The following is a 14,281-nucleotide window of genomic DNA, read 5'->3' as shown; positions in this document are numbered from 1 at the left end:
GGGTGGTAGAGGCAGGAACCCTCACAACATTTAAGAAGCCTTTAGATGAACACTTGAAATGCCATCGCGTACAAGGCTATGGACCAAGAGCTGGAAAATGGGATTAGAATAGTTAGGTGCTTGATGGCCAACATGGACATGATGGGCCGAAGGGCCTCTTATGTGGTGTATAACTCTATGACACTATGACTCTAATAATAGAGCAATGGACAGTAAGTATCTGCGGTGGACAGTGCTGAAGGAGTCACTGCTCGTGTTCTTGGTTTTCCTGCAGGAGTTCTGATGTGGGAGGTGTTCTCCGAAGGAAAGATGCCGTATGAAAACCGTTTGAACTCTGAAGTAGTTGAAGAACTCGCAGCTGGATTTCGGCTTCACAAGCCAAAATTGGCTTCTCCTTTAATTTACACAATTATGAGCCGCTGCTGGCTGGAGGTTTGTGTTGCAATCGAGAAACTCACCTGTAAATAATCCCCCGGGTGGTGTGGGTTCAGAGGGCCAGAGGGGATTAGAGGTGGGGAGAGGTAAGGCCACAGAGGGATTCGAACACACAGATGAGAATTGTAAACAAGGCACTGTTTAACCGGGGAATAATGTAGATTAACTAACACAGAGGCGGTGAGTGAACAAGAACTTTGGTGTGAGTTAGAGACGGGAAAGAGGGTATTAGATGACCACAGGTCGGTGGAGGGTAGAGTTTGGGAGACTAGCTGGAAGAGCTGAAAGTTTAATCTAGAGTAACGAAGGAATGGATGATGCTTTCAGCAGTTTACGAGCTGGAGCAGGGCCTGAGTGAGTTGGGCAAGGAAGGTGGAAATAGGTGGGGCGGAATTCTCCGACCCCCCCAGGGTCGGGGAATCGCCCCGGGGCCTTATTAAATCCCGCCCCCACCGTGGCCGGAATTCTCCGCCACCCGGGAATCAGCGGGGGCGGGAATCACGCCGCGCCGGTCAGCGCCCCCCCTCCCCGCGGTGATTCTCCAGCCCGCGATAGGCCAAAGTCCCGCCGCTGTCAGGCCTCTCCCGCCGACGTGGTTTAAACCACCTCTGGTGGCAGCGGGGTCCTGGGAGGGGGGGGCCACGGGGCGATCGGACCCCAGGGGTGCCCCCACGGTGGCCTGGCCCGGGATCGGGGCCCACCGTTCGGCGGACGGGCCAGTGCCGTGGGGGCACACCTTTTCTTCTGCCGCCGCCATGGCGGAGGCGGAAGAGACCCCCTCCACCGCGCATGCGCCGGAATTGACGTCAGCGGCAGCTGACACTCCGGCGCAGGCACGGCCTCCCGTCCGACGAAGGCCTTTTGGCCAGCCATTTGCGCCGGCTTGCGGTGTGGAAAGGCCGTTTGCGGCGGCCGGCGGGGAGCCAAAGGCCGCTTGCGCCGGTAAGCGAGGTGCCAACCCCTCCGGCGCGGGCCTAGCCCCTAAAGCTGCGGAGAATTCCGCACCTTTGGGGACCCGACGCCAGAGTGGTTGGCGCCACTCCAGTACGCCGGGACCTCCGCCCACCGGGTGGGGGAGAATATCGCCCCCGGTTTTAATGAAGGCATGGATATGTAGTCAAAAGCTCATCTCAAGATCATTATTAAAAACCTTTTCATGGGATGTGAGGGTTCCTGGACAGGCTGCCAGATAATGACCAGCATAGCCCAGAATTTATTGCTCATCCCTAATGGCCCCTTGAGGAGGTGGTGGTGAGCAGCCTTCTCAGTTTGACCCAGCGACAGTGAAGGAACGGCCGATATATGTCTGAATCAAGATGGTGTATAGCTTGGGGGGGACTTCCAGATGGAGGTATTCCTGCTGCCTCAGGTCCTTCAAGGTGGTAGAAGCCAGGGGACTGGAAGGTGCTGTCGAAGGAACCGTGCTGAGTTGCTGCAGTGCATCTTTTAGATGGTACACCCAGCTGCCACTGTGCATCGGTGGGGGAGGGAGTGATTTTTGCAAATGGTGGATGGGGTGCCAATCAAGCGGGACTACTTTGTCCTGGCTGGTGGCGAGCTTCTCGAGTGTTGATGGGGCTCCACTCATCCGGGCAAGTGGAGAATATTCCATCACATTCCTGACTTGTGGCTTGTAGATGGTGGACAGGCTTTGAGGAGTCAGGAGGTGAGTTACTCACAGATCCCAGCTTCTGACCAGCTCTTGTAGCCACAGTATTAAAATGGCTGTATCAGTCCATTTAAATCAATGGTAACCCCCAGGATGTCGATAGTGGGGGATTTAGCAATTCAGCTGCCCTGGTGGGATTTGAACACACGTCCCCAGGGTATTAGCCTGGATTACTAACTCATTGACATTGCCTCTCCATCACCGCCTCCCCCATTAATAGTGCTATCTAAATTCAAGTTGTTGTTGTGCGTGTAATCAGTTTGTGCTTCACTTCGAAGAGTTTCTGGCTGCATTTAAGTGGCCTCCGAGGTGCCTGATCGTCAGCCACTGTCGCCTTTCCCCCACCACCTGACAGGCTACAAACCTGTGAATTAACACGATGAGGCAGCTGGGGTATTGGTGTGCAGCCTAAGTGGACACATGAAGGCAGAGCCTGCCTCCTGCACTCTCCATCTTGGGCTCAGTCAGGTTTCTGAGCCAGTGGTTCTTGCTGCAAAGTGGGTGTTTGGTTGACAGGATTTTTGTTCTCTGATGTGATGCTTCCTGTGGTTAAATCTTCTGCTAAAACACTGTGGGTTTGCAGGTCAGGCATAGCAGCTGTCTTGGTGGAGCAATAGAAGGTCACCAGCCAACAAACCCCCCAGCGGGCAGTTAGAACCTTCCAAAGAGGAGGAGAAACATCGGGTGAAGTCCCTCACTGAATTGTGATCATTGGGAAGTTTGGCTGGAGTTAATTATAGTTTGTTCCTGTAAGATGACGTTTCAGTAAAATTCAGCTTTTTAGCCAGGTTTTCAAACACACATCAATTCACGGAGAAAATGTCCCATCTGTTTCACTAACTCTGCAGCATCAGCTAACTTCGGTAAAACACGACCACTTTGTTGGGGGGGAAGGTGGGGTGCGTGTAGAGTGGGCATTATGGTCAGTACCATCAACACTGACCACTACTGGCGGCAGTGTGATTCACAGAGTGGGCAGTATGGATGTTGTGGGTCACAGCGCCCCCAGTGGAGGGGAGTGTGGATGGGTTGGTCACAGCGCCCCTAGTGGAGGGGAGTGTGGATGGGGTTGGTCACAGCGCCCCTAGTGGAAGGCAGTATGGATGGTGTGTCACAGCGCCCCCAGTGGAGGGGAGTGTGGATGGGGTTGGTCACAGCGCCCCTAGTGGAAGGCAGTGTGGGTTACAGCACTCCCAGTGGAGGAGAGTGTGGATGGGGTTGGTCGCAGTGCCCCCAAGTGGAAGTCAGTATGGATAGTGTGGGTCACAGCGCCCCCAGTGGAGGGCAGTGTGGATGGCGTGGGTCACAGCACCCCCAGTGAGTGGCACTGTGGAGATGTGGGCCACAGCACCCCCAGTGCTGACCAGTGTGGATGCTGTGGGCCACAGCACCCCCAGTGAGGGCAGTGTGTGCATGATGTGGTTCACAGTGGCGCCCTAGTGCTGACCAGTGTTCCACAGCGCCCCTCAGTGGTGGGCAGTGTGGATGGTGAATGTCACAGTGCCCCTAGTGGAGGTCCGTGTGTGGGTGATGTTGGTCACACTGCCCCCCAATGGTGGGCAATGTGGATGGCGTGGTTAACAGCACCCCCAGTGCTGGGCAGTGTGGATAGCGGGAGTTACAGCGCCCCCCCAGTGCTGGGCAATGTGGATGGTGAGGGTTACAGCGCCCCCCAGTGCTGGGCTGTGTGGATGGTGAGGGTTACAGCGCCCCCCAGTGCTGGGCTGTGTGGATGGTGAGGGTCACAGCGCCCCCCAGTGCTGGGCAGTGTGGATAGCGGGAGTTACAGCGCCCCCCAGTGCTGGGCAGTGTGGATGGTGGGGGTTACAGTGCCCCCCAGTGCTGGCCAGTGTGGATGGTGGGGGTTACAGTGCCCCCCAATGCTGGGCAGTGTGTTTGGTGGGGGTCACAGCGCCCCCCAGTGCTGGGCTGTGTGGATGGTGAGGTTACAGCGCCCCCCAGTGCTGGGCTGTGTGGATGGTGAGGTTCACAGCGCCCCCCATCCTGGGCAGTGTGGATAGCGGGAGCTACAGCGCCCCCCCCCCCCCCCCCCAGTGCTGGGCAGTGTGGATGGTGGGTCACAGCGCCCCCCAGTGCTGGGCAGTGTGGATGGTGGGGGTCACAGTGCCCCCAGTGCTGGGCAGTGTGGATAGCGGGAGTTACAGCGCCCCCCAGTGCTGGGCAGTGTGGATAGCGGGAGTTACAGCGCCCCCCCCAGTGCTGGGCTGTGTGGATGGTGAGGGTTACAGCCCCCCCCCCCCCCTCCCCGCCAGTGCTGGCTGTGTGGATGGTGAGGGTTACAGCGCCCCCCCAGTGCTGGGCAGTATGGATGGCGGGAGTTACAGCGCCCCCAGTGCTGGGCAGTATGGATGGCGGGAGTTACAGCGCCCCCAGTGCTGGGCAGTGTGGGTGGTGAGGGCCACAGCGCCCCCCAGTGCTGGGCAGTGTGGATAGCGGGAGTTACAGCGCCCCCCCCCCCCCCCCAGTGCTGGGCAGTGTGGATGGTGGGGGCCACAGCGCCCCCCCAGTGCTGGGCTGTGTGGATAGCGGGAGTTACAGCGCCCCCCCAGTGCTGGGCAGTGTGGATGGCGGGAGTTACAGTGTCCCCCAGTGCTGGGCAGTGTGGATGGTGAGGGTCACAGTGTCCCCCAGTGCTGGGCAGTGTGGATAGCGGGAGTTACAGCGCCCCCCCCCCCCAGTGCTGGGCATGTGGATGGTGGGGCCACAGCGCCCCCCCAGTGCTGGCTGTGTGGATAGCGGGAGTTACAGCGCCCCCCCCAGTGCTGGGCAGTGTGGATGGCGGGAGTTACAGTGTCCCCCAGTGCTGGCAGTGTGGATGGTGAGGGTCACAGTGTCCCCCAGTGCTGGGCAGTGTGGATAGCGGGAGTTACAGCGCCCCCAGTGCTGGGCTGTGTGGATGGTGGGGGTTACATGCCCCCCAGTGCTGGGCAGTGTGGATGGTGGGGGTCACAGCGCCCCCCCCCCCAGTGCTGGGCAGTGTGTATGGTGGGAGTCACAGTGCCCCCAGTGCTGGGCAGTGTGGATGGTGAGAGTCACAGCGCCCCCCAGTGCTGGGCAGTGTGGATAGCGGGAGTTACAGCGCCCCCCAGTGCTGGGCAGTGTGGATAGCGGGAGTTACAGCGCCCCCCCAGTGCTGGGTAGTGTGTATGGTGGGGGTCACAGCGCCCCCCCAGTGCTGGGCTGTGTGGATGTGGGGGTCACAGCGCCCCTCCCCCCCCCCCAGTGCTGGGCAGTGTGGGAGTGATTAGCGTACGCCCCCCCCCCCCCCCAGTGCTGGCAGTGTGGATGGGGATCACGCCCCCCCCATGCTGGGCATGTGTGGATCAGTGCTAGTGGTCGCAGCGCCCCCAAGTGCTGGTCAGTGTGGATAGCGGGAGCTACAGCGCCCCCAGCGCTGGGCAGTGTGGATAGCGGGAGTTACAGCGCCCCCCAGTGCTGGGCAGTGTGGATAGCGGGAGCTACAGCGCCCCCAGTGCTGGGCAGTGTGGATAGCGGAGCTACAGTGCCCGTGCTGGGCATGTGGATAGCGGGAGTTACAGCGCCCCCAGTGCTGGGCATGTGATAGCGGGAGTTACAGCGCCCCCGTGCTGGCATGTGGATGGTGAGGGTCACAGCGTCCCCCCAGTGCTGGGCAGTTGGATAGCGGGGGTTACAGCGCCCCCCAGTGCTGGGCAGTGTGGATAGCGGGAGTTACAGCGCCCCCCCAGTGCTGGGTAGTGTGTTATGGTGGGTCACAGCGCCCCCCCCCCAGTGCTGGGCTGTGTGGATGGTGGGGGTCACAGCGCCCCCCCCCCAGTGCTGGGCAGTGTGGATGGTGGGGGTTACAGTGCCCCCCAGTGCTGGCCATGTGGATGGTGGGGGTTACAGTGCCCCCCAATGCTGGGCAGTGTGTTTGGTGGGGGTCACAGCGCCCCCCCCCGTGCTGGGCAGTGTGGATGTGGGGGTCACAGCGCCCCCAGTGCTGGGCAGTTTGTATGGTGGGGGTCACAGCGCCCCCCCCCCCCAGTGCAGGGAAGTGTGGATGGTGAGGGTCCAGCACCCCCCCCCCAGTGCTGGGCAGTGTGGATAGCGGGAGTTACAGTTCCCCCCAGTGCTGGGCAGTGTGGGTTTAATGACTGTCCTAATCCAGGTCAGTTATTACATCATTTCCTCTGGTTAATGATTGTTCAACATTCTTTCTTTTACTTAAAAGTTAAGAAATAACAAAGTCCTTCCTATTTTTCTCGGCACAGAGACCTGAAGAGAGACCTTCGTTTATTGAGCTCTCCGAATGAATAAGTGAGCTTTCGGAATCTGGAGAATTGTGAACACACATTGGGATGGTGCATCCTTCAAACAGAACAATCCAATGTGGACACGAGAACTCTTTGACTGCGCTGCTTTTTTAAATTAATTATTTATTTGTTACTAATGGGAATCGTCTCTGATGCTTGCTGGAACAAGTCTCATGGCAGCAGAACTCCTTGGAGATCTCGGTCGAGGTGTGTGCCTTAGCTGTTCGACTGTAGAGGATTCACAGCTGAGCCCAGTCCTGTCATCAGCATTTGTTTCCCCACCAAACCCGAGTTGTACTGAGCTCAGCTGTCGGATCCCGACTCCAGTATTGACTGAATTCAAAGGAGCTGTATCATTTTGTAATATTCAAAGACTGAGACACCGATACAGAACGTCTGGTAAAAATGTTCACTTCAAACACTGAACCCCAATGCACCTGAATTCTTGTTAATTTCCTTGCAAGTCTGTGGCTTTACAATCGGGTGACTTCGCTGAGGGATCAAGTTGAGCATCTGTCCCACAGACCCATAACACTGAATAGGTCAATCTGACCCGGTCCAGGATCTGTGACAACATAGTCACCTCCCAGAAAATTACAGCCACTCACACAGTCAGAAGGAAGCTTGAGGTGTTTTTAAGATCAGGAACTGATGATAAGACAAAACTGACCTGCCCCTTTATCAAGACCAAGTCTGCCAACCATATCCACCTACCCACCCTCTCCCCATATCCCTCAAACCCACCTACCCACCTTCTCCCCATATCCCTCAAACCCACCTACCCAACTCCTCCCCATATCCCTCAAACCCACCTACCCAACTCCTCCCCATGTCCCTCAAACCCACCTACCCACCTCCTCCCCATATCCCTCAAACCCACCTACCCACCCTCTCCCCATATCCCTCAAACCCCCCCTCCCCATATCCCTCAAACCACCTACCCACCTCCTCCCCATGTCCTCAACCCACCTACCCACCTCCTCCCCATGTCCCTCAAACCCACCTACCCACCTCCTCCCCATATCCCTCAAACCCACCTACCCACCCTCTCCCCTATCCCTCAAACCCACCTACCCACCTCCTCCCCATATCCCTCAAACCCACCTACCCACCTCCTCCCCATATCCCTCAAACCCACCTATCCACCTCCTTGTCATATCCCTCAACCCACCTACCCACCTCCTCCCCATGTCCCTCAAACCCACCTACCCACCTCCTCCCCATATCCCTCAAACCCACCTACCCACCCTCTCCCCATATCCCTCAAACCCACCTACCCACCTCCTCCCCATATCCCTCAAACCCACCTCCTCCCCATGTCCCTCAAACCCACCTACCCCCTCCTCCCATATCCCTCAACCCACCTACCCCCCCTCTCCCCATATCCCTCAAACCTACCTCCTCCCCATATCCCTCAAACCCACCTCCCCCCATATCCCTCAAACCCACCTACCCACCTCCTCCCCATGTCCCTCAAACCCACCTCCTCCCCATGTCCCTCAAACCCACCTACCCACCTCCTCCCCATGTCCCTCAAACCCACCTACCCACCTCCTCCCCATATCCCTCAACCCACCTCCCCCCATATCCCTCAAACCCATCTATCCACCTTCTCCCCATATCCCTCAAACCCACCTACCCACCTCCTCCCCATATCCCTCAAACCACCTATCCACCTCCTCCCCATGTCCCTCAAACCCACCTACCCCCTCCTCCCCATGTCCCTCAAACCCACCTACCCACCTCCTCCCCATATCCCTCAAACCCACCTATCCACCTCCTCCCCATGTCCCTCAAACCCACCTCCCCCCATATCCCTCAAACCCACCTACCCCACCTCCTCCCCATCCCTCAAACCCACCTACCCACCTCCTCCCCATGTCCCTCAACCCACCTACCCACCCTCTCCCCCATATCCCTCAAACCCACCCACCTCCTCCCCATGTCCCTCAAACCCACCTCCCCCCATATCCCTCAAACCCACCTACCCACCTCCTCCCCGTCCCTCAAACCCACCTACCCACCTCCTCCCCATATCCCTCAACCCACCTCCCCCCATATCCCGCAAACCCACCTACCCCCCTCCTCCCCATATCCCTCAAAACCCACCTATCCACCTCCTCCCCATATCCCTCAACCCCCCTATCCACCTTCTCCCCATATCCCTCAAACCCAAACACCCACCTCCTCCCCATATCCCTCAAACCCACCTCCTCCCATATCCCTCAACCCACCTATCCACCTTCCTCCCCATATCCTCAAACCCACCTACCCACCTCCTCCCCATATCCCTCAAACCCACCCTCCCCCCATACCCGCAAACCCCCTATCCACCTTCTCCCCATATCCCTCAGACCCACCTACCCACCTCCTCCCCATGTCCCTCAAACCCACCTACCCACCTCCTCCCCCATGCCCCTCAAAACCCACCTACCCACCTCCTCCCCATGTCCCTCAAACCCACCCCTCCCCCCATATCCCTCAAACCCACCTATAAACCCTCCTCCCCATGTCCCTCAAACCCACCTACCCAACATCCTCCCCATATCCCCAAACCCACCTACCCACCTCCTCCCCATATCCCTCAAACCCACCTACCCACCTCTTCCCCATATCCCTCAAACCCACCTTCCACCTCCTCCCCATGTCCCTCAAACCCACCTACCCACCTCCTCCCCATATCCCTCAAACCCCCTCCTCCCCATATCCCTCAAACCCACCTACCCACCTCCTCCCCATATCCCTACAAACCCACCTATCCACCTTCTGCCCATATCCCTCAAACCCACCTACCCACCCTCCTCCCCCGTCCCTCTCAAACCCACCTACCCACCTCCTCCCCATATCCCTCAAACCCACCTACCCACCTCCTCCCATATCCCTCAAACCCACCTACCCACCTCCTCCCCATATCCCTCAAACCCACCACCCCACCTCCTCCCCCTCCCTCAAACCCACCTACCCACCGACTCCCCATATCCCTCAAACCCACCTCCCACCTCCTCCCCATATCCCTCAACCCACCTACCCACATCCTCCCCATATCCCTCAAACCCACCTACCCACCTCCTCCCCATATCCCTCAAACCCACCTACCCACCTCCTCCCCATATCCCTCAATCCCCCTACCCACCTCCTCCCCATATCCCTCAAACCCACCTACCCACCTCCTCCCCATATCCCTCAAACCCACCTACCCACCTTCTCAGTCCTGATATCTCTAACTGATTGCCAGCCATAGAAATCCCTCTGGGAGAGAGAGAATTGCAAACTTCTGTTAACCTTCGTATGAACAAAAACCAGTGGATGGATAAAAACAGCTACATTTATAAAATGTTAGCTTTTTATGTCTCAAAGGAATTCTCGATGTATTAATTTACAGATACTGATATGTAAATGGTTATATGAGCAACATTCTGTTGTAATTGTGTATTTTTATAAAAGGTAACGAGTGAGAAAAACACAGACTGAACAAATTTGCATTTCAGATGATTTTAATATTGAAGAAAAATATCTGCCCGATATATTGCTTCCTCATTGACAAGGATCAGATTCTAATGGGTAATGGGGTCTTTAAACCCCTTTTCAGAGTGCGACTGTGGCTATTTATCTCAATTTTGTTTATGTTTATGAGTCTTGTACGTGGTTGGCACTGCTGCCTCACGGCGCCGAGGTCCCGGTTCGATCCCGGCTCTGGGTCACTGTCCGTGTGGAGTTTGCACATTCCCCCGCGTTTGCGTGGGTTTCGCCCCCACAACCCAAAGATTGCAGGGTAGTGGATTGGCCACGCTAAATTCCTCCTTAATTGGAAAAAATGAATTGGGTACTCTAAATTTATATTTAAAAAAAAGAAAGAGTCTTGTACGTTAAACTATTCTTTCCACTCTGAAAGGAGGGTCATCAAACAGGCTACCCCATCCCTGTGAACACACATGGGTGGCACAGTGGTTAGCACTGCTGCCTCACAGCTCCAGGTCCCGGTTCATTCCGGCCTCAGGTGACTGTTTGTGTGGGGTTTGCACTTTCTCCCCATGTCTGCGTGGGTTTCCTCCGGGTGCTCCGGTTTCCTCCCACAGTCCAAAGATGTGTAGGTTAGGTGGACTGACCACGCTAAATTGCCCCTTCGTGTCTAAAAGGTTAGTGGGCTACGGGGATAGGGTGGAGGCGTGGCCTTAAGTCGGATGCTCTTTCCAAAGGCTGGTGCAGACTCGAGGGGCCGAATGGCCTGCTTCCGCACTGTAAATTCTCTGATTCTATGTGCAGGTTAGTGCTCGTTCACGAAGTTTCACTCCTGTCACTATTCTGAGGCAGTGAAGAAAAGAATAAATATGAGTTTGTACAATTCTATAGCGAAAACGAGGAGTTATTCAAGACAATGTACAAACGCACACACAAACACTCTCACACAGCCAACACACACACACACACACACACTCTCACACAGCCAAACACACCACAAACACTCTCACACAGCCAACACACACCCCACACCAAACACTCTCACACAGCCAAACGCACACACAAACACTCTCACACAGCCAAACACACACACACAAACACTCTCACACAGCCAAACACCACACATACATGCATAAAGCAACACACACAGACAAACACACATACAGACAAACACACACACAGACAACACACACACATATTGAGTCATGTTGAGATCAAAAAGGAGGTACTGGGGTCTTGAAAAACATTAAGATAGACAAGTCCCCAGGGCCAGATGGTGTACCCCAGAATACTGAGAGAAGCAAGGAGGAAATTGCTGGGGCCTTGAAGAAATCTTTGTGAATCTGGCTACAGGGGAGGTCCCAGAGAATTGGAGAATAGCCATGTTGTTCCTTTGTTTAAGAAGGTAGCAAGGATAATCCGGGGAACTACAGGCTGGTGAGCTTTACATCAGTGACAGGGAAATTATAGGCGAGGATTCTTCAAGACAGGATTTACTCCCACTTGGAAATAAGTGGACGTATTAGCGAGGCAACATGGTTCGGTGAAGGGGGGTTGTGTCTCACTAACTTGATCGAATTTTTCGAGGAAGTGACAAAGATGATTGATGAGGGTAGGGCAGTGGATGTTGTCTACATGGACTTCAGTAAGGCCTTTGACAAGGTCCATCATGGCAGACTGGTACAGAAGGTGAAGTCACTGGGATCATAGGGAGCTGGCAAGATGGATACAGAAGTGGCTCGGTCATAGAAGGCAGAGAGTAGCAATGGAAGGTGCATTTCTGAATAGAGAGCTGTGACTAGTGATGTTCCTCAGCGATCGGTGCTGGGACCCTTGCTGTTTGTAATATAAATGATTTGGAGGAAAATATAACTGGTTTGATCAGTAAGTTTGCGGACGTCACAAAGGTTGGTGGAATTGAGGATAGCGATGAGGACTGTCAGAGGATACAGCAGGATTTAGATTGTTTGGAGATTTGGGCGGAGAGATGGCAGATGGAGTTTAATCCGTAGAAAGTGAGGTGATGCATTTTGGAAGGTCTAATACAGGTGGGAAATATACAGTAAATGGCAGAACCCTTAAGAGTATTGATAGTCAGAGGGATCTGGGTGTACGGTACACAGGTCACTGAAAGGGGCAACACAGGTGGAGAAGGTAGTCAAGAAGGCATACGGCATGCTTGCCTTCATTGGCCGGGGCATTGAGTATAAAAATTGGCAAGTCATTTTGCAGCTGTATAGAAACTTAGTATAGCCACAGTTGGAGTATAGTGTTCAATTTTGGTCGCCACACTACCAGAAGGATGTGGAGGCTTTAGAGAGGGTGCAGAAGAGATTACCAGGATGTTGCCTGGTAGGGAGGGCATCACTATAGGGAGCGGTTGAATAACTCGGTTTGTTCTCACTGGAACGGCGGAGGTTGGGGGCCACCTGATAGAGGTCTACAAGATTATGAGGGCATAGACAGAGCGGATAGTCAGTAAGAAGCTTTTTCCCAAGGTGGAAGAGGCAATTGCTAGGGGGCATAGGTTTAAGGTGTGAGGGGCACGGTTTAGAGGAGAGTACGAGTCAAGTTTTTTACACAGAGGGTAGTGATGCCTGGAACTCGCTGCCGGAGGAGGTGGTGAAGCAGGGACGATAGTGGACGTTTAAGGGGCATCTTGCAAAATACATGAATAGGATGGGAATAGGGATGTGATCCCCAGAAGGGTAGAGGTTTTAGTTCAGACGGGCAGCATGTTCAGTGCAAGCTGGGGAGGGCCGAAGGGCCTGTTCCTGTGCTGTAATTTTCTTTATTCTTATAGACATACAGACACAGAAAACGCAGATAACACACAGAGGCAAACACGCAAACACACAAATATTAAAAGTCAGACACATGGACACACAAATACAGTCACAGACACATAAAAACAAGGTTTTGACTGATGCTCAGTAGCTCTGGGATAAATTCAGGACATGATTCAGGAGTGACCTGGAGCATGAGGTCCAGATTGACAACTTGACTGGAACTGGAATGTGAGAGATTGTGATACAGAATCTGAATACATATCTGCCTTCGAGGGGGATGTTTAGGACAGGCTGAGGTAAGAAGGAACGTACATTACTGCAGCGCCTTTTGTAACCTCAGGATGTCCCAGTCAATGAAGTATTTTGATGTGTAATCTCCAATAAAATGTAGGAAAAGTGGCTAGTAATTTATACAAAAGAAGATCGAATGAATAGCAATGTGTAAATGACCAGATACCTTTTTAGGTGATACGTGTGGATAAATGTTGACGGATACATTCGGAGAAGTCATCTGCTCCTCTTCCACAGATTGAGGCAGTTCCACACACACTGACTCTCATTGGGGTCTGGTTCCCACACACACTGACTCTCACTGGGGTACGGGCTCCACACACACTGACTCTCACTGGGGTACGGGTTCCACACACACTGACTCTCACTGGGGTACAGGTTCCACACACACTGACTCTCACTGGGGTACGGCTCCACACACACTGACTCTCACTGGGGTACGGGTTCCACACACACTGACTCTCACTGGGGTACGGGTTCCACACACACTGACTCTCACTGGGGTACGGGCTCCACACACACTGACTCTCACTGGGGTACGGGTTCCACACACACTGACTCTCACTGGGGTACAGGTTCCACACACACTGACTCTCACTGGGTACGGGCCCACACACACTGACTCTCACTGGGGTACGGGTTCCACACACACTGACTCTCACTGGGGTACGGTCCCACATACCTTGATTCTCACTGGGGCACGAGCTCCACACACACTGACTCTCACTGGGTACGGGTTCCACACACACTGACTCTCACTGGGGTACTGGTTCCACACACACTGACTCTCACTGGGGTCTGGGTTCCACACACACTGACTCTCACTGGGGTCTGGGTGCCACACACACTGACTCTCAGTGGGGTACAGGTTTCACACACACTGACTCTCACTGGGTATGGGTCCCACACACACTGACTCTCCTGGGGTACGGGTTCCACACACACTGACTCTCACTGGGGTACGGGTTCCACACACACTGACTCTCACTGGGGTCTGGGTCCCACACACACTGACTCTCACTGGGGTACGGGTTCCACACACACTGACTCTCACTGGGGTCTGGGTCCCACACACACTGACTCTCACTCGATACGGGTTCCACACACACTGACTCTCACTGGGGTACGGGTCCCACATACCTTGATTCTCACTGGGGCACGAGCTCCACACACACTGACTCTCACTGGGGTACGGGTTCCACACACACTGACTCTCCTGGGGTACGGGTTCCAAACACACTGACTCTCACTGGGGTCTGGGTTCCACACACACTGACTCTCACTGGGGTCTGGGTTCCACACACACTGACTCTCACTGGGTCTGGGTCCCACACACACTGACT

The 14,281-nt window shown here is 55.0% G+C and overlaps 1 protein-coding gene across 1 annotated transcript in view; it reads left to right on the top strand.

The window, feature by feature from the left end:
* LOC119965422 (tyrosine-protein kinase ITK/TSK-like) overlaps positions 1-7,137 on the top strand; it is a 79,709-nt gene extending 72,572 nt beyond the window's left edge. Inside the window, 2 exon segments of the mRNA XM_038796188.1 lie at positions 275-432; positions 6,358-7,137. Coding sequence (XP_038652116.1) covers positions 275-432; positions 6,358-6,399 — 200 coding nt within the window. The 3' untranslated portion in view covers positions 6,400-7,137.
* The last annotated feature ends 7,144 nt before the right edge of the window (positions 7,138-14,281 follow it).

This window comes from Scyliorhinus canicula, chromosome 4 (genome assembly GCF_902713615.1).
Source record: "Scyliorhinus canicula chromosome 4, sScyCan1.1, whole genome shotgun sequence".
Taxonomy (NCBI): Eukaryota; Metazoa; Chordata; class Chondrichthyes; order Carcharhiniformes; family Scyliorhinidae; genus Scyliorhinus; species Scyliorhinus canicula.
This window is presented reverse-complemented; position numbering and strand designations above follow the sequence as displayed.